We start from the raw sequence: 20,781 nt of genomic DNA on the forward strand, positions 1-20,781 counted from the left end.
AAAATAAAGTGGTGATCCTAACTGACCTAAGACAGGGAATTGTTACTAGGATTAAATGTCAGGAATTGTGAAAAACGGAGTTTGTATGTAAACTTCCGACTTCAGCTGTATGCCTGCTGGCGGAATAGAGATCACAAGCCAGCATCCTCCAAAAAAACTAAACTGAATGGCCAGGAAGCTCCCATGTTCTCCTCCCAGAACTGTCCTGGATTAGGAAACATAAGGGTGGGGGCACAAAAGTTGCTTTCCTCTCATCCCGACTTAGTCAGAGCTTTGCACCATTACTGGCAGAATATCCCGCCTGTGAGTGGCTGAAGGGGAAAGCTAATTTGTAGTGCGAAAAACTGCCAAATAATGTTTGGAGAGAGGGTGAGGGAGCAAGAGGAAGCTGGCAGAGGGGCATCCTCTGTCCTCAAAGAAAATTAGATTTTAAACAAACCTGTCTGGGAGCTAAGTAAGGAGAGTGTTTGAAATGGTATGGCCGTGCCGGACGAGCGATGTCGATTTGATCGATGACAGGATATGGCACGAGAGTGCCTTCAAAAGAAAAACCAGGTCAGCTATAATATTCACTAAGCCTAGAACAGTTTGTGAAACAATGCCACGGTTCCCTCACCAGACAAAGCCATCCGTCCTATGGATGTTTGCCACATCTCTTCCCAGTGGCATAGTATAGATTGTTCTCTTAAAATGCAAATCACAGTATGTTTGGCAGCTAGCTGGGCCAATTTTATTGCTGAGAGGCTTTGAGGTTTAATTTCGCCGTAAATAAATGTATTAGTTTAGCATTTGATTGTGAAGGTGTATTGCGTGACAATGAAAAGTATCCCTTTTCATTTTGACAATCCTCCACTTATCCCACATTCTGTGTACGAGACAAATAAATACATCTTACGCAAACACCAATCATTTTGATTATTGTTGCTTAAGATTGTTGTTTGTCAGAAAGGCCAGCCATTAATTTTAATTAGGCTACTTAACAGTAAGGGAAAATGTAATAATGGTTTCTTGCTACAGTAATATGGTTACTCCACTTACATTAATGTATTTAGCTGTTGTTGATATTGTTGTTGCTAAAACAATTTCATGCTTGGGCAGTCTAAGTCATGGGAATTGTACTGCTTTTTGGCAGTATTTTTTTGGCAGTTGTTTTTGAAGTGGTTTTTAAATATAGCCTACATGTTCTAATTTATACGGAGCCACAGGAGATAGCTGAAATCTAGAACCGTGTAGACAAATGTTATCTGGAGGCAAGTGAACTTTCTCAACATTTTAACGGACAACTGTGCTCAACTCTCTCAGTTACTCATACATTGCATACAGTGTACCCTATACAAAGTGTATTTGTTTGTGAAAGGACAAATGGATGTACACAAGTTGCTGCTTCAGTAGGCATGCGTGTCATGCCCACTCTGTCCATTTAGCTGTGCTAGATGGATTGAGCTCATAAAGCTGTCACAGAGGAAAACACAGGGTCTGCCCCCAAGGCCCCGGCCCTACATTGCTACTACTTCACTGCTTTACTTAATTATCATGGCCCAGCTTGAATCTTCCCCTCAAGCAGCTGTTATCACCCCGTGTATGGGCCATACACTATGCACGCTGTCCACCCCTCCCTCACCAGCCATCACAATTGTCCTCACTGGACCCAAATAGACCACGGGTATTGGTTCCATGACAGGCATTCTTGGGCTAGGTTATTAGAAGGAGAGCTCTGCTCTCTCAACCAAGGTGTAGGCAGGGAATGATCAGCTAGAGGAACTGGAGCATGGTCTGCTAGCAGCTAACTGATTATATCCCTCTACTGCCTGCTGTATGTGACCCATTTGTTCGCTTTGGCACAGCTTGCCATAAGGGCACCCTTTATTTGTAAAATAAACACTGTTTTATACTCTTATTTGGGACCCTTAGCTTTTAGGAAAGCAGTTTTTTTCTTGTTGATGTTGAATGGCTGATACAATCTAAATTGCATGACATTGCCAATGTGCTTGTGGATAGTTTCCCCTCTAAAAATGGAATGCATTTTATTTAGCCTATTTCCATCAATTCATCAGGTTGTCAGTATAGTCATTAACAGTATTACTTCCCTTCTCCTTACAGTATCTCAACACTTGGAGGGGAGTTACGTGTTCATATAGCCACCGCACTCAGCCTTCTTTGAGAAATTACTTAATCATGTTTTTGGATCGTTGTCTCCTCTGGGGAGACGGTAAGGGATGATGCCAGGTGTTGGAATGCAACATTAAGATCAATGCCAAAATAAATATTCAATGCCTTTTTCAAGTCTTCACTTTCGGTAAATATTTCTGAACAGACTGAAATTAGCATTTGTTTTCTTAGCAATGCTGTCTGGAAGTTTATTGGAAATGGGAACTATTCTTTATTTATTTTAATTTTTTTAAGCAATTTACTATGTCAACGCAATGTGAACTAGTTTAGGACTTACTTGAGTGTGACTAATATGACCAGTATTGTTAACAAACATTTATGATTGAATGCTAATATGATTGAATGCTAATGTCAACCTTTTCTTCTCCTTGCATTCTCCCTTCCAACTTCGGAGACTGTTTTTACAACAGGACCTCTTTTGTATAGTTGATGTGCACCAGACATGTACACAGCGGGAGATGTGTGAAACAACGCTCACATCTGTCTTGTCTCCTCCACCGCAGCCTCGGTCAACGTGCTGGTGCAGAACTGTAAGATCTACAATGACGCCAGCTGTGACATCTCTGCAGACGGGCAGCTCCTGGCCGTGTTCATACCCAGCAGCCAGCGGGGCTTCCCAGACGAGGGCATCCTGGCTATCTACTCTCTGGCGCCTCACAACCTGGGAGAGATGCTCTACTCCAAGAGATTCGGCGAGTTGTTGTCTCTGTTGAGCGCGTGTGTCAAACTCATTCTACGAAGGGCCGGAGTGACTGCGGGATTTTTTTTCTCCTCCCTTGTACTTGATTGAAATTGAAAGGAAAGAAGAAGAAAACAACCAGTAGACACTAAGGCCCTTCACGGAATGAGTTTGACACCCCTGTTGAAGTAACACTGTGTCCTGGTATATCCTTGTATGTTGCAATATCAGATATATAGTAAATGAATACACCCTCGCAGGTAATCGAAGACTAACGTCCGCTCGGATTTTCGAGTATTCAAATAACCGTGCCCATCCCTAGTAATGGGGACGCTATGTTTTTGGATTGTAACTTTGGTGATAGAGGCACCAAATTGCACACACAACTAGAAAAAAAAGTGTTTTAAAAAGATTTGTAGATACTGGGCCATCTCAGAATTTCTACATTAACCCCATAGAGGCCTTTTTCCAATATGGCAGCCAAACAACTCAATGGGGTCTTATTGGACAATTTCACTTGACCATACATGTATGAAATATAATTGTAGTATGCCCAAAAATATCCCCCCCTCTGCCCCCCCCTTAAGGAGTGCTTCGAAATATATGTTCTGTGCTGTCATATCAATCTTACAGATCTTTAAAGTCCCATTTTGAGCTCCCGAGTGGCGTTGTGGTCTAAGGCACTGCATCTCCGTGCTAGAGGCGTCACTACAAACCCTGGTTCGTTTCCAGGCTGTATCACAACCGGCCGTGATTGGGAGTCCCATAGGGCGGCGCACAATTGGCCCAGTGTCGTCGGGATTAGGGTTTGGCCGGGGTAGGCCGTCATTGTAAATAAGAATTTGTTCTTAACGGACTTGCCTAGTTAAATAAAGGTAAAATAAATATTTTTAAATATATATTTAAAATACTGCTGAAATATATATTTCAGCAGTATTGTGTATGAAGATTGAAAAAGGCAAATTAAAGCTTTAATCTAAGCAACAGGTTTTTGGTAGTATGTAGATATGGGAATGTGGGAGGCCTACTTAATTAGTTTAGCCATAAATTCAAAACAAATCATTTAGAGCAGGTCTGGACCCAAAGTAGCTGTGAACACAGTAATTCACAGTTAATCTACTCTTGCGAGCAGTACAAACACTTACCAGTCATTTAAGACTAGGCAATAGCTTAATCAAGTACACAAATATACCTTTTAGATTTTTAGCAGGTGCAGGCTGCATTCAACAGAGAGGGACTCTCCATTTTGGATATAATCCAGATTCCTAACTGGATAATAATATTGGTTTCCAAATGGTTGCCTTTAATGAAAGAGGTTGTTTTACCGTATGTTTCTCAAGTGGGAACAAACATTCATCTGTCGTCAAAAACCATTAAAACCATTCATTAAGAAATACTTCACTGGTTTGTTAGGAAATTCAACATGACTTGCGTTAGCCTGCTTGTACAGTAGCAGGCATCTAAGGCATCAGAGAAGGCAGGACAGTTTAATTTAATGGTTCATGTTGTCTGTTATTTATAGCTGCTTAGTCAATAGAGACACCCAGAATGCAATCCCAATTATATATAAAGCAATTTACAGTATGGAGTGTTTCAGACAGAATGTAAATACTGTTTTTAAGCCCTCAAGTAAAACCATGACAAAAGGTGTTCAATATTTGCTTTATGTTTATATGCCAAACCCATCCATGCTCAACATAAAGTAGCCTAACCATCTCTTCTTTGTCTAGGTCCTAATGCTATTTCTGTCAGCCTGTCCCCAATGGGCCACTACGTGATGGTAGGCTTGGCCTCTCGCAGGATCCTGCTCCATCACAACACAGACCACATGGTAGCGCAAGTGTTACACCTGCAGCAGCCCCATGGTGGAGAGACTTCCATGAGGGTGAGTTTGGCCAACGTTAACCCTTTGGAATTTCAGGAACAACAAGGTATTATGCCATTTATTTGTGCTTTCATCAATGCATCTTGCAGGTTGATGCAGGTTGATTTACATTGAACTTGAAAATGCCAGCAAGAACCTAGACGCAAATCATCTGTAAGCATCTTCAGGGTGACAGTAACCAAATGAAACCTCCCACATCTGGAGGTAAAGAAGATTGTAAATGATGAGCTTCTTCTGGCTGGCAAAGAGTACGACTCTTTATAAATAGCTACTTTAACTCCATCATTTGGGGGCGATGAGAACAATAGATCCCCCCCCATTATCTCTAACCAACTGAGCAGGAACGTGAGACAGACATTACAATTCAATGCAGCACAGTAGCTCAATAATACCCTCGCAGCTCCAGCCCTCTCACAATGGCCAGCCAGATTAGCAACCCCAAACAATCAAACCAGTACTGGCAGAGTTTGCATTGACTCTACCTCAACTGGATTCTGAAGGTACCAAATATCTTTATTTCCAAACAAGATGGGGGTAGAAAATGGGCTTTACAATCAGAGACTTTTCACAGGAGCTGGCTCTAGCCTTTTATATTCCAGCAGTGCAAAGTGAGCAAGTGTAATTGAGAAACTTCTGTGGCTCGACCCCCAAGTAGAATCATGGTTATGCACATCTCATTTAGTCTTTAATCGACCCCTTGATCTCTCATGGCCCTTTGACTGACCACCTCTTTCAGAGGAACTTGTCTGCTGTTACGGTCTTGATGATCGTTGATTAACAGCACTGTGAAACAGCACCAGTAACTCTTCTAACTCCAAACTTCTCACATTGCCAGTGGTGAAATTGTTGTGACATAAGTTTTCTAACTGAACAGTTACATGGTCTGAAGAGAGCCATAATTAGCTAAATCTAATTGAACAAATGTTGAATATTGTTTTTGTTTTTAAAGCTGCCACACTGCGCATGAAAGCCCATCTCTGATTTGAAGTGAACTAAGAGGTGTTTTTCTCAAAGCGTTTGGTCTCACGTTAATAACTTGGCTCGGATCATCACATGATTGGCATTTATGTTATTACTCTTACATAATTTACATGTGGGAGAGGATATTAGAAATTGAATTGAAGCCTATTGGATGATAACTTGTTTTTAACTAGGACAGAAGAATTTATAATTGACTTTTTCCGACATAACATAGGTACAGCAGATCCACTTATTGTATGGGACACTTTTAAATGTGCCTTCAGAGGCCATGCAATTCAGTATTCATCTCTAAAACGAAAGCAATTTAGGTCAAGAGTCCATATTAACAAAGAAAATGGAAGCACTAACAGTACAGATAGATAGCAATAAAAACTGTACCCTAGAGAGTCAGAATAAGTTAGAGGAAAAACAAAAAGAAATAGAGGGACTTAATCAAGATCAAGTGTAATATATTATAAAAATAAAGCAAACTGGATGGAATATGGGAAAATGCACCAAGCGGAAGTAAAGTACTTTAAAGTAATATAAGGCAAGTACTTGAAACAATAGAACACAATGAAACATCTGGGAAACCAGGCCTGGTGTTCATAGCTGACTTTGATAAAGTACAACTGGAGTTTATATAAACTCAACAAAAAAAGAAACGACCCTGTCTTTCAATGATAATTAGTAAAAATCCAAATAACTTCACAGATCTTCATTGTAAAGGGTTTAAAACACTGTTTCCCATGCTTGTTCAATGAACCATAAACAATTAATGAACATGCACCTGTGGAACGGTCGTTAAGATACGAACAGCTTACAGACGGTAGGCAATTAAGGTCACAGTTATGAAAACTTAGGACACTAAAGAGGTCTTTCTACTGACACCAAAAGAAAGATGCCCAGGGTCCCTGCTCATCTGCGTGAACGTGCCTTAGGCATGCTGCAAGGAAGCATGAGGACTGCAGACTCCAGGGCAATAAATTGCAATGTCCGTACTGTGAGACGCCTAAGACAGCGCTACAAGGAGACAGGACGGACAGCTGATCGTCCTCGCAGTGGCAGACCACGTGTAACAGCACCTGCACAGGATCGGTACATCCGAACATCACACCTGCGGGACAGGTACAGGATTGCAACAACTGCCCTAGTTACACCAGGAACGCACAATCCCTACATCAGTGCTCAGACTGTCTGCAATAGGCTGAGAGAGGCTGGACTGAGAGCTTGTAGGCCTGTTGTAAAGGCAGGTTCTCACCAGACATCACCAGCAACAACGTCTCCTATGGGCACAAACCCACCGTCGCTGGACCAGACAGGACTGGCAAAAAGTGCTCTTCACTGACGAGTCGCGGTTTTGTCTCACCAGGGGTAATGGTCGGATTCACGTTTATCATCGAAGGAATGAGCGTTACACCGAGGCCTGTACTCTGGAGAAGGATCGATTGTGAGGTGGAGGGTCCGTCATGGTCTGGGGCGGTGTGTCACAGCATCATCGTACTGAGCATGTTGTCATTGCGGCAATCTCAACGCTGTGCGTTACAGGGAAGACATCCTCCTCCCTCATGTAGTACCCTTCCTACAGGCTCATCCTGACATGACCCTCCGGCATGACAATGCCACCAGCCATACTGCTCGTTCTGTGTGTGATTTCCTGCAAGACAGGAATGTCAGTGCTATACCATGGCCAACGAAGAGCCCAGATCTCAATCCCATTGAGCACGTCTGGAACCTGTTGGATCGGAGGGTGAGGGCTAGGGCCATTCTCCCCAGAAATGTCTGGGAACTTGCAGGTGCCTTGGTGGAAGAGTGGGGTAACATCTCACAGCAAGAACTGGCAAATCTGGTGCAGTCCATGAGGAGGAGATGCACTGCAGTACTTAATGCAGCTAGTGGCCACACCAGATACTGACTGTTACTTTTGATTTTTGACCCCCCCTTTGTTCAGGGACACATTCCATTTCTGTTAGTCATATGTCTGTGGAACTTGTTCAGTTTGTCTCAGTTGTTGAATCTTGTTATGTTCATACAAATATTTACACGTTAAGTTTGCTGAAAATAAATGCAGTTGATAGTGAGAGGAGTTTATGAATGCCTGGAATATTTAAATTTTGAAGAATCTTTTATTAAATGGGTTAAAATCATGTATAGTAGCCCTTTGTGTAAAATAGTAAATAATGGCTACTTCTCAAAGTTTTAAACTGTCTAAAGGAGTAAAACAAACTGTCCACTGTCGGCATATCTATTTATTATTGTCATTTGAAATGTTAGCTGTTAAAATCAGATCCAACAATAACATTAAGGGTTTAGAAATCCAGGGCTTAAAAACAAAAATGTCATTGTACGCTGATGATTCTTTTCTTTTAAATCCACCATTTAGATCCCTCTACAGCCTCATAGAGGATCTAGATACTTTTTCTATCCTCTCTTGATTAAAACCAAGTTATGAGTGTTGGATCACAAATAAATACAACATTTACATTACTGTGTAGTTTACCAATGAAATGGTCTGATGGTGATGTGGACATACTCGGTATTCATATGCGGAAAGAAAGAAATAATCTCACTCCGATGAAATTTAATAGAAAGTTAGCAAAAATAAATAAGATCTTGCTACCATGGAAAGGGAAATACCTGTCTATTTGTGGAAAAATCACCCTGATTATCTCTTTAGTCATATCCCAGTTGACCTATTTGCTTATGGTCTAGCCTACACCTAGCGACCTGTTTTTTTATTTTTATATAGTTCCTCTGTCCAGTGCCCATGTTCTTTTGCCCATCTTAATCTTTTCTTTTTATTGGCCAGTCTGAGATTTGGCTTTTTCTTTGCAACTCAAAGAAAGTCGCCTCTTCACTATTGACAGAGTCGCCTCTTCACTATTGACAGAGTCGCCTCTTCACTATTGACATTGAGACTGGTGTTTTGCGGGTACTATTTATTGAAGCTGCCAGTTGCGGTGAGAGGTGTCTGTTTCTCAAACTATGAAGGGAGTAGTACACAGCGTTGTACGAGATCTTCAGTTTCTCGTTCAACGCTGGGTCCTTTTGGTAATTTTTTCAAATTTTTTTTCTGTCCATTAAAATAGCATCAAATTGATCAGAAATACAGTGTAGACATTGTTATTGTTGTAAATGACTATTGTAGCTGGAAACGGCAGATTTTTCATGGAATATCTATACAGGCGTACAGAGGCCCATAATCAGCAACCATCACTCCTGTGCTCCAATTGCATGTTGTGTTAGCTAATCGAAGTTTATCATTTTAAAAGGCTAATTGATCATTAGAAAACCCTTTTGCAATTATGTTAGCAAAGCTGAAAACTGTTGTTTTAATTAAAGAAGCAATAAAACTGCCCTTCAGACTAGGTGAGAATCTGGAGCATCAGCATTTGTGGGTTCGATTACAGGCTCAAAATGGCCAGAAACAAAGACCTTTCTTCTGAAACTCGTCAGTCTATTCTTGTTCTGAGAAATGAAGGCTATGCGAGAAGTTGCTAAGAAACTGAAGATCTCGTACAACGCTGTGTACTACTCCCTTCACAGAACAGCGTATACTGGCTCTAACCAGAATAGAAAGAGGAGTGGGAGGCCCCGGTGCATAACTGAGCAAGAGGACATGTACATTAGAGTGTCTAGTTTGAGATATGGCTTTTTCTTTGCAACTCTGCCTAGAAGGCCAGCACCCCAGAGTTGCCTCTCCACTGTTGACATTGAGACTGGTCAAGCTACAATTGTCATTGACAACATTAACAATGTCTACACTATATGTCTGATCAATTTGATCTGATTTTAATGGACAAAAAAATAAAGACATTTCTAAGTGACCCCAAACTTTTGAATGGTAGTATATGTTCTTGTTCTTTTTTGTTCAAAATTGAAATTATGACTCTTACATATCATAGCAAAAGGGGACCGTGTTAGATGTGTTCTGAATTTCTACGTTGAACATTTTGCATTCCCTGCGAGCACAACTGACACACCGCCCAAGTTATGGCAGCGTAGACAGTCCGAGGTTCTCTGAGCTGACAGCTCTTATGCAGATCCCCAATTATTCTGTCTTGCTCCTACGTTTGAAGATGAATGAAACAGCCTTTTCCCCCTCTCCTTTGTTATTTCTCCCTATTTTGTCTGAGTGGTGTAAAAGTTATGCAGATGTGGACAGACGGGTATATGTGGTCATTCATCTTCGCTTCACAAGGTTAGAGGCAGACAACGCAGAGGCAGGAAGTAGTACCCGTGTCTGTCACCTGATATGGTTGTCATAGCAGCAGTTTTGGCTAGTCATATTGAGAATTAGCGTGACAAGCCAAGGTGGCTCAAACAACGTCCCTCCTGAACTTGATTCAATTGAGGGAACAGCCAACCGCTAAGGAGCGGCTCTACTTCAGCAGACAGACTAAAGTTCTAGTATTGTTCTGCTATTCCCACACTAGTAACATATTATGTCTCAGGTTCTGAATCATCGGGATAATCGATAACCAATATATTAACATGAAATTAATTAATATGCGATAACATGCTAATCGAATGTGAAAAATAAAGCTCATTAGAAGATGGCGCTAATGCAATAAAATGACTTGAAAAAATAAAATGTTTTTTAAGATGTTGGGGTTGTATCATATTAGGACAATAGTGATACTCTTTGCTGTGGCTGTAATTGATTTATTTCCATATGTCCCCATTCCCTCCAGAGAATGTTTGATGTGGTGTACCCCATGGCCGCTGATCAACGGAGACACGTCAGCATCAACTCGGCCCGTTGGCTCCCAGAACCTGGCCTGGGTCTTGCCTACGGTACCAACAAGGGAGACCTAGTCATCTGCAGACCTGTGTGAGTCTACACTACACACTCTTTGTATAGTACCTCAGTTTCTCTCTCTTTCTCTCTTTCTTGCCTTCCCTCTCGCACAGTGCAACCTGCCCCTGGCTTAGAGAACTAAGTTTGTCCTCACTACCTCTTCTCTCACTACCACAGTATGTTTACATCAGGAGTGGCCTGTGGCTAGATTTCTCCCATAGCACATTTCTCTACATGCCATGTATTTGTTTTACATTTGTATGGAAACAGTGAAAAAAACGAATAGCCAATTAGTGTGTTTTCTATCCCTGCTTTAGATAAATATATGTTTCTGCTGCTGAGGACAAGAATCCCCTCATTTGTGTGGTTACGTAATGGCCCGAGAGTCCCAGTGCTCATGGCTTTAAAGCCTTTGGCATTCGGGAAGGCAGGCAGCAGCTCCGCACCCACCCACGGCAGGCAGGCAGGGCAGGGAGAGTTGGATCGATGGAGCGCCCACTGACTTATTCAGCCAGCTGTCATCAGCTAAGTCAAGTCAGAGGAGCTTGTTCTCACTCACTCTTCATAAAGTTTCTCAGTTATGTTTTTCTCCGTTCTGTCTGGCTGTCTGAAATAAATTGTCTGGTGTTAGTGGAAGAATGATTTGTTCTCCCTAGCCCCCGGGCCTGCTTTGTTACTTCGAAGAACAAAAACTATATCATCCAACAACAGTAAAATGTGCATTATGAACAAATACTATTTTCTACACATAGAAATGACAAACCTTAGTGACAAACCAAAAGTTTACGAACAGCAATAGTTAAGACTAGACAAATGTTATCTGATTTTGAAGAGGAAATTTGGGGAATTTACATCTAAAAACATCCCTAAAGACGTTGCAATTCATCAACAGCAAAATTGTCTCTAATTTATGTCAGCCTTTTTTGATGATCCAACCATAATCTTACCCAGAGAATCACTGTACATGCAAGAGAGACTTACAACCGCATCTATAATCGTGAAGCCCTAATTGTGATCTGTAAAATTCAGTAATAGCATTCCTGCACACGCAGAGCACCACAGGTGCATAATAACCAAACAAACATCACAAGAGGAAGAACACTCACAGTACTCCCCATGGACATACTGCCTCACTCACAGGCACACATACTGTACACCACTGCGGCATAGACTCCACATCCCTATTGGGGAAAGCGTATTTTTCAAATGATTTTTTAATTTTTTTTTTTTTTTTTAAATGTAACCTTTATTTAACTAGGCAAGTCGGTTAATAACAAATTCTTATTTACAATGACGGCCTACCCCGACCAAACCCAGACGACGCAGGGCCAATTGTGCGCCACCTTATGGGACCAGTTGTGACACAGCCTGGATTCGAACCAAGGTTTCTTTAGTGACGCCTCTAAAACTGAGATGCAGTGCCTTAGACCGCTGCACCACTCGGGAGACCAATTATTATATCCCTGTATCCCTACTACACTGTCGAGCAGGGATCATTGAAAGAGGGGAATAAAGACCAGTATCCCAGGATGCGTATGTTTGTATTCTCTTGTGTTGTGCAAATGACATGATCAAACATGTCTACGGGGGCTCGTATATGGCCGGACCTCGAATAGCAGCACTACCTCAGTAGCGAGGCAGCATGTTGCTGTACATACACCCTCTCTCTAGGATACCTAGTAGAGATGGATCAGCAACGATGCACACGTCGTCTTCGCTACTGAGACATCTGCATTTTAAGCTGCATTTGAATATCCGGCACCTCATATGTGTTGGCAGTCTGAAGCAGCGTGAGAGCAATGTTTCCTGATTCGCCCACAGGCAGGCTTCTCCGAAGAAGAGGCCGTTTCCTCGCTCTGTACGTTTTCACGAGAACCCTGACATCCTTCTTCAATCAATGATTTGTTTTTCTTTTCTTTACAACCCATAATATTTCATTTTCTGCTCGGATGAAAAACAATTTAAGGCTGTTTGTTTTCTCGAAGAAGTGTCCTTTTTTCCCCCCCATTCACATTTCAGTTTTACTGGTGATTTCTCTCCAAGCCAAAACAGCCTATCAATGTCTCACTGCGTTCAGTTTGACATGAATCAGGGCAAACCATGATTGTCAGCCGTTTTGGGTGATCGACTGTTGAGGGGATTGGTAATTCAATCAGCCCTTTCTTTGATGATGACCATCCTCTTGATTCATATTTGTTTTACTACAGTCCACAGGTTTGTACTGATAGCCACCGTTATACCTTGAACAAATGCCAATTGAGTGGAAATGTGGTCGTTTGCCCCACAAGTGGAGTACAGTCTAAGCAGAGATCTGTTGGTCATAGTGTAGCCAAAGTAACCTCTTTAGCAACAGAAGGCACTGGAAGCAGTTGGGCAGAGGCCAATCATCCTAGAAAGCCTAATCGAAACAGCTGTGTTCTAACAGTAGCAAGCCTGTCAATCTCAGCTGTTGCACAGACTTACTCACCGTCTCTGACTGTCTGATTTCTCAGCTTATTGGTCATCCCTCACCAAAATATCTTTCATTCCGTTGTCTTCCATTGTCCTAGTTTTGGGGGGATTTGGGTAGAACTATGTATTTACAGCCCAATTTCGCTGGCAGGTGTAGGTGGTTGTTGTGGGTTAGATTTTTTTTTTCACCCCCATAATTCAATTGTGCATGCCTGGTGTGGCCTTTCTGTTTTATTATATAGAATAGCAGCATGAGAAATAATGCAATTTGACTTTTTATTTTATTTTATCAAGCATGCTGTGCTGTAAGCAGCTTTGCTCCGGGAGCAGGGACGTGTTGTTGCTGATGAAACTGAAATGAGATCAGGACAGGGAGAGAGAGAGAGAGAGAGTGGCCTTGTTTTGAGAAATAGTCTCATAAAAGAATAACTTTCCCCCTCTTGGTCCTAATACTGTCGATATTATTTCTTTATCTATCTCCTGAAAGTTTGACCCGCCATGTATTCTGTTCTTGGCAGCTTTTCTTGGATTGTATACTTCAACTTCCTTTCAGTGTGTACTTGGAGGTCTAAAATGTAAGCTTTTCACGGGCCAAATACTCTTAATGGTGCAGGTAGTTAGTACAGGGTCTACATCAGGTTAAATGCAGACTTTGATTAGTTGTCCGGCTGGAACCAGGGTTTCACATGTACCGGTGCCTCAGGAAATCTATCCTCAACTTGATTATCCCGCTCCTGCTTCTCACTTTACACAGTGGCTTTCTTACATTTGAAGCAGAAAATGTAGGGACTTGTATAAAACCAGATGCACACTCATGGTATCCAGCACCTTCTCTCTATAGTACTTAATGTGTATCATCATCGTCATCCATCATCATCATCATCATCACATACTGGTATCCCATAAATGCCTCTTAACTGTCGTGAGGTGGAGCAGTGGCGCGGATCTGTGCCCGCTGGAGTTTGGAACAGCTGGAGGAGAACAGGCCAGTCACCCAGAGACTGCTGGGTAAAGGAGCCCTGAGGAAGAGCTCTCATTATTCCTTTTTATGGAGGCATTTTAAGACCATTGGCAAAACAGTTGAGGCTTCAGCTCTGTCCAAACGTTTCTCTATTCCAGGTCTTAGTCTTGTTCTAAGTGTGTTAAAGGAGATTCTAGCAAAACTGCACTCACTATAGCTGGACGTCGTACTGTGCTTGCTAATGAACCTCATCTGCTACATATTATCCAAGACAATTATGAATAAGCAAACAGTGCCCATACCCAATTACTGGCTCAGACACAGGTTTGAGTTGGGCCTGTCCAAGCTTATGTCAAAATAACATGCATGTGTTTAATGTTGAATCATTCTGGTGATATTTGCAGAGCTCAATGTTATATCTTAAGATAATAACCACCCCTCCGGTTTTATGCAAATAAGAGAAGACACAGATTGTCTTCCTCCTTTGGGGATTTGGGCAGGTCTCTTCGACTGCCTGGTGTGCTTGTTGTAAAGCAGACAATTTGACATGTTTGAAAGCAGTAGCATGTCAGGGGCTGCCGTTCCAGCGATTTTAAGTGTCATGCACTCAATTTGTCTCTCAGATATATTATTTTTGCCTGAGGGAGTGAGTGAATAGAATATCCCCTCTTTCTCCCTCTCTCTCTCATCCATTTTTTCTTTCAGTCCATCAACTGCACTGTTTACACACCAGAATATGGTCTTTGGAAATATACACATACTGTTTATCTACCTCCCGGCATGAGAAAGAAGAACAGTCCATATGAGATATCCACTTTTGTGCTCGATCTTCCTAATTTGATGCCTGACAGCAGTTTTCCTAGATCCATGGTAACTACCCCAAAAAGAGCCGTTGCTCAGTTTTTTATCAAGTATTTCATTTCCCTGTCTCATACTTATTTTAATTAACGGTTGTAGCGGAAGGGTCGTTAAGTGTACATGACTTATCAGTGTCTCTCACAGGCTGCTGATTCGCTGACTCTGCTGCTTGTCCACTGATACTGGGGATTAATGGAACATGGACATTTATTTTGCTCGTTTCCTTCTAATACAATACAGTTCATTAATCCTTCGAATAAAATGCAGCTGGGGATTAATGGAACATGGAAACTTATTTTGCCCGTTTCCTTCTAAGAAAATGCAGTTTATTAATCCTTCTAATAAAATGCAGTTTATTAATCCTTCTAATAAAATGCAGCTGGGGATAAATGGAACATGGAAATGTATTTTGCCCGTTTCCTTCTAATAAGATGCAATTTATTAATCCTTCTAATAAAATGCAGCTGGGGATTAATGGAACATGGAAAATTATTTTGCTCATTTCCAGCTAATAAATTGCAGTTTATTAATCCTTCTAATAAGATGCAATGTATTAATCCTTCTAATAAAATACAGCTGGGGAATAATGGAATATGGAAAATTATTTTGCTAATTTCCAGCTAATAAGATGCAATTGATTAATCATTCTAATAAGATGCAGTTTATTAATCTGTCTAAGGTACAGCTGATGCATTTAAATGGTGCTGTCTTCCCAGTAACCAACTGCTTGACTATCTCTAGCTATTCAATGTAACCTGGCTTTATGGAGGACACTCGACCCACAATACTATTTGGGTGTGACTTAAATACATGCTCTGTAACTATGGCGATTAATAAGTATTTTTTTAACCTCCCATTTAGTGCTGAATGTTTAGTTCATACATGCAGAATTACTGTTTTCACTAAATTAGCTATAAAATCCCAATTTCTTTGAAAGCGACTGTTTTTCTGGAAGCTGTGCTGCGCCCTTTTCCCCTAAATTCCCCTCACGCGGCCCAGCCCCCTAGCAATTAAAGTTATAGCCAATGAGCTTCAGCCCCTTGCCATTTGAGTGGCAGCTAGCAAGATTCACACACAGCAGAGCAAGAGAGAGCAATGACGTGGTACAGATATCTGCACATGTATAACGTTGTATGCAATTTTTGGGACCACTTTTAGCTCGTCAGCACTACTTTCAGTACTGCATAAAAAGTATACAAGAGAACTGGAGAATTTCTTTCATATAGTAGTAATAATAATAATTCATTTAATTTGTATAGAGCTTTGAATTTACATTTTTTATTTTATTTAACTAGTCACCTACTGTGTCGTCTCATAGCTCTACATAGGCAAAATATATATACACTAAAAACATCATACATTTAGAATCAGGGCAGTATTAGGCTAGGTGCTAAAAGGACTTCCCAGGTTAGGACTATAAGAAAGACAGTCAGAAGAAACGTGTTTTAAGGCCCGCTTTAAAAGTTCTGATTGCACTGCTCAGATGAGTTTGCAGGCTTGAGAAGGTGGTTGATGGTTGAGAAAGAGGATTCTGAGGTTAGCTTTTGTTGTTGTCGATCATAGTGGAGTAGAAGGCTGATCGTGCTGCTTTTAGGGCAGCAGAATAGCTTCTTTGCGTGGTGGTCTTTGTAGGCCAGTAGATGGACAGTGAAGCCGTCCTCCCTCCAATGCCTCTGAAGCTTACTTAATGAGTCTTCATTCTGTGCGGTTCATCGGTGAACCGGGTTGAAGAGTGTTGGAAGGTTACTTTCGTGTTTTTTCGGGAGCAGTGATGTTCAGGGTATTACCCATAGTGCTGGTATACAGGTTGACCTTGTCGGCGAGGGCCATCTCACTGCAGTCAGACTCAAAGATGGCATAGATGTGTTCCAGGAAGAGGGGTGTGTTAAGTTTCCTAAGGTGGCAGAATTGAAAGGCCCCCTTTTGGCGTTGGAGCGGAATGGGAGCAGTCAGACCATGTCACAGGCTTGTGGTCAGATACATCCAAGTTAGAGGCAGGGACATCTCCAGTGATAATGTATTGTGTGTTGACGATTGTGGGTGGGGAACATTTACATGTTGCACATGGTTTAGGCAGTCCAGCATGTTAAGGAAGTCAGCAGTCGTAGAACACTTTGGTGAGTCAGCATGGATGTTAGTCACCCAAAATTACAATGTTGGAGAGGGTTTAGCGTACAGAGGTTAATAGTTCACACAACTCAGGCCGTGCGCCTTTTCAATGTATTTATATCCAGGCGGAGCTGCCGCATCTAGATGCTAATAGTCCCCCTCTTTGTGCCCCTTTTCAATGAGGCAGATCAGCTCAAAATCATTCTCTGACATGAACTCATACAAAAGAGGAGACTTGTTAAGCCTTGAAGATTGTAGAGTGCACGACGTGTGAAGGCATTGGTGGAAAAAACGTTCATTACATTTTGGTTGGTTCACTGCTCTCTGTATGGACTGTATTGGCTTGGAGTGGGTGACGTAATTTGGGTCAGCCTGCAGAAATGGCCAGGCCCGTGATCACCTAACTCCGGTACTCTCATTGTTAGTGCATACAATAGACTTTGGTTTGTTAATTAGTCTCCTACCGCCTCGTCGTCCTCACCATGTTTTCCGTAGGAGCCCGTATCGAGAGGCTTTTTTTAAGGTCCTTACGCAGGGTTGTTTTAATCTGTTCAAAACTTCTGAGGAAAGTTTTCTGCCATTTCAGAGTCTTTTCATCCAGCCTTTGGTCCAGGAGATGAGGAGCTAGAAAGATCTAGCTCTGCTGGTATTTGAATCCAAACAATTTGCTAGTTGATTGGAGAGGTTGGAGAAGTAGCCAAATATGCTAACTAATTTAACGTTGATGATTTAAAAAGTGAAAAATTCTTATGTTCTATACTTGATAAGCTGTCAAAAAATGAAACTTTGATAAAAACAATGCGCTTAAAAACACTTTTTAATTAAAAAAAATTATTTAACCTTTTTTTTTTTTAACTAGGAAACTCCGTTAAGAACAAATTCTTATTTACAATGATTGGGTTAGCTGTCTTGTTCAGGGGCAGAACGACAGATTTTTTACTTGTCAGCTCGGTGATTCAATCTAGCAACCTTTTGGTTACTGGCCCAACGCTCTAACCACTAGGCCGCCCCCACTTAAGAAATAATTATGGATCATTTTGCAGGATTAAAATACCAAGGCTGCCTCTAGGTGAACTCCAGTGCCATTCCGTCTCTGTTTAAAGATTTAATCCAATCTTACTGGACAGGAATGTTTTAAATGTGAATTGAAGATCTTAAGGTTATTTTATGGTTCAACACCACATTCTATGCCTCAACACCAATGGAACAGACACTTATTGGTCAGATTCTCAGACCAGTGCAGTATTATGAAAACGATCTCAACTGTTTCACTGCAAGGTAAAATTATGTACGTTTTATTTATACTCTACACGGAAGATAGCTGGAGTGCTTGCCCTGAATTTATTTTTATCCGATGAAATCACAGTTGTGGATGCATCCAGGTCTGACAACCTGCCTCAGTCAATGTTGTGTCATTCTGTGCTATGATGCAATGAAGCAGCACTAAAGATTTTTCATCTTAATGCTGGGGACCATTGTGAGGGATTTGCTTGTTGGTAATGTATGCACTGCTCATTCTGTCTAGCAAAACATTTTGTTTTATGATGTACAATACATCCTTTTTTGCCTGAAATACTGTAACTTATTGAAAGCTTTAGCATATCCTGCTGTGTAGGTCTGACAGGACAAGTGGGACATTGGTACTGAACATTTTTTAGTTCTCTGATTTAACATACAAATATGACCAAATTATAAAACATTAATCAAATCAAATCAAATTTATTTATATAGCCCTTCGTACATCAGCTGATATCTCAAAGTGCTGTACAGAAACCCAGCCTAAAACCCCAAACAGCAAGCAATGCAGGTGTAGAAGCACGGTGGCTAGGAAAAACTCCCTAGAAAGGCCAAAACCTAGGAAGAAACCTAGAGAGGAACCAGGCTATGTGGGGTGGCCAGTCCTCTTCTGGCTGTACCGGGTGGAGATTATAACAGAACATGGCCAAGATGTTCAAATGTTCATAAATGACCAGCATGGTCGAATAATAATAAGGCAGAACAGTTGAAACTGGAGCAGCAGCACAGTCAGGTGGAAGTTGAAACTGGAGCAGCAGCATGGCCAGGTGGACTGGGGACAGCAAGGAGTCATCATGTCAGGTAGTCCTGGGGCATGGTCCTAGGGCTCAGGTCCTCCGAGAGAGAGAAAGAAAGAGAGAAGGAGAGAATTAGAGAACGCACACTTAGATTCACACAGGACACCGAATAGGACAGGAGAAGTACTCCAGATATAACAAACTGATCCCAGCCCCCCGACACATAAATGATGACATGATAGCGCTGACTCATTGTACAATGTCTCTCTCTCTTTCCTTTTCTTTGTTTCTTTCTCGCCCTCTCTTTTTGATCTCTTTCTCTCTCCTTCGTCTCTCCCCTCCAGAGATACCCAGTTAGACGGAGACGGCCCCGCTGAGCACAGTGAGCCCGTATCTGCTGTCAACAACAATCGAGGCGGTGGTACTGGTGGGAGACGCGACGGAGAGCGACCAGGGTGAGAATTGGCTGGGGCAGGCCTTTGAGGATGGTGTGTGTGAGAACAATAGTTAGGTATATGTGGCTTTCAGAGAAGGGGGGGGGGGGTATGGCAAGTCGTTTTTTTTTTTTTTTTTTTTTTTTTTTTTTTTTTCTTCAATGGAGTTATGTAAGTCTTCTGTCTAGCAGGTGTTCTCTGAACTGTGCTTACACGTCTGTCAAAGGTAAAGGCAGCACAGTAAGTTGTTTTTCAACTAAATGCAATGCCAACACTCAAGTGTCATACACACACGTACATCCATATGGCCTTTATCAGCGTTGGCCATGTGGCTGTGTTTTGCAGGAGCAGCAGGGCCCCCTTGAGGTCTGAAAGGGACATGGGGCTTATGAACGCCATTGGTCTCCAGCCCCGTCACCCTACCCCCGTTGTGACATCACAAGGCACACAGACAGTCATCCCACAGCTTCAGAATGCCGACACACAGACCGACCGAGATCCACAGGTTCCCAGCACATTCCGGGCCTCCGAAGCAACAGACAGTAGGTCTACCTATATCTATACCCATGTCTCTCTCCCCCAGTCCCTCCAGCATTTACCCTGTCTACTAGATCTACAATGACATTGGAAAGTATTCAGACCCTTTGACTTTTTCCACATTTTGTTACGTTATAGACTTATTCTAAAATTGATTAAATGAATACAAATCCTCGGCAATCTACACACAATACCCCATAATGACAGTGAAAACAGGTTTTTCAAATGTTTTGCTAATTTATAAAAAATTAAAAAACAGAAACACCTAATTTACAAAAGTATTCAGACCCTTTGCTATGAGACTCGAAATTTAGTTCAGGTGCTCCCTGTTTCCATTGATTATCCTTGAGATGTAGAAACATCTTGATTGGAGTCCACCTGTGGTAAATTCAATTGATTGGACATGATTTGGAAAGGCACACACCTGTCTATATAAGGTCCCACAGTTGACAGTGCATGTCAGAGCAAAAACCAAGCCACCAAGACTCTTCCTAGAGCTGGCCTCCCGGGCAAACTGAGCAATCGAGAGAGAAGGGTGAGGGGTGACCAAGAACCCGATGGTCACTCTAACAGAGCTCCCGAGTTCCTCTGTGGAGATGGGAGAACCTTCCAGAAGGACAAACATCTCTGCAGCACTCCACTAATCAGGTCTTTATGGTAGAGTGGCCAGACGGAAGCCACTCCTCAGGAAAAGGCACATGACAGCCCACTTGGAGTTTGCCAAAAGGCACCTAAAGACTCTGAGACCATGAGAAACAAAATTCTCTGGTCTGAGGAAACCAAGATTGAATCTGGCCAAGTGTCACATCTGGAGGCAACCTGGCACCATACCTACGGTGAAGCATGGTGGTGGCAGCATCATGCTATGGGGATGTTTTTCAGCAGCAGGGACTGGGAGACTAGT

At 41.9% G+C, this 20,781-nt stretch overlaps 1 protein-coding gene across 10 annotated transcripts in view; it reads left to right on the forward strand.

Moving 5' to 3' along the window:
* The window catches only part of LOC112263501 (muscarinic acetylcholine receptor M4), a 156,268-nt gene that overhangs the window by 58,232 nt on the left and 77,255 nt on the right, over window positions 1-20,781 (forward strand). For 9 of the 10 annotated variants that reach the window (XM_024439863.2, XM_024439864.2, XM_024439865.2 and 6 more), the window contains 5 exons: window positions 2,673-2,861; window positions 4,579-4,733; window positions 10,388-10,527; window positions 19,251-19,361; window positions 19,686-19,882. In XM_024439863.2, coding sequence (XP_024295631.1) covers window positions 2,673-2,861; window positions 4,579-4,733; window positions 10,388-10,527; window positions 19,251-19,361; window positions 19,686-19,882 — 792 coding nt within the window. Of the gene's footprint in view, window positions 1-2,672; window positions 2,862-4,578; window positions 4,734-10,387; window positions 10,528-19,250; window positions 19,362-19,531; window positions 19,581-19,685; window positions 19,883-20,781 lie in introns of those variants that run through there. The other variant, XM_024439868.2, reaches the window with a different exon arrangement.

Source organism: Oncorhynchus tshawytscha, linkage group LG12 (genome assembly GCF_018296145.1).
Source record: "Oncorhynchus tshawytscha isolate Ot180627B linkage group LG12, Otsh_v2.0, whole genome shotgun sequence".
In the NCBI taxonomy this organism is placed as follows: domain Eukaryota; kingdom Metazoa; phylum Chordata; class Actinopteri; order Salmoniformes; family Salmonidae; genus Oncorhynchus; species Oncorhynchus tshawytscha.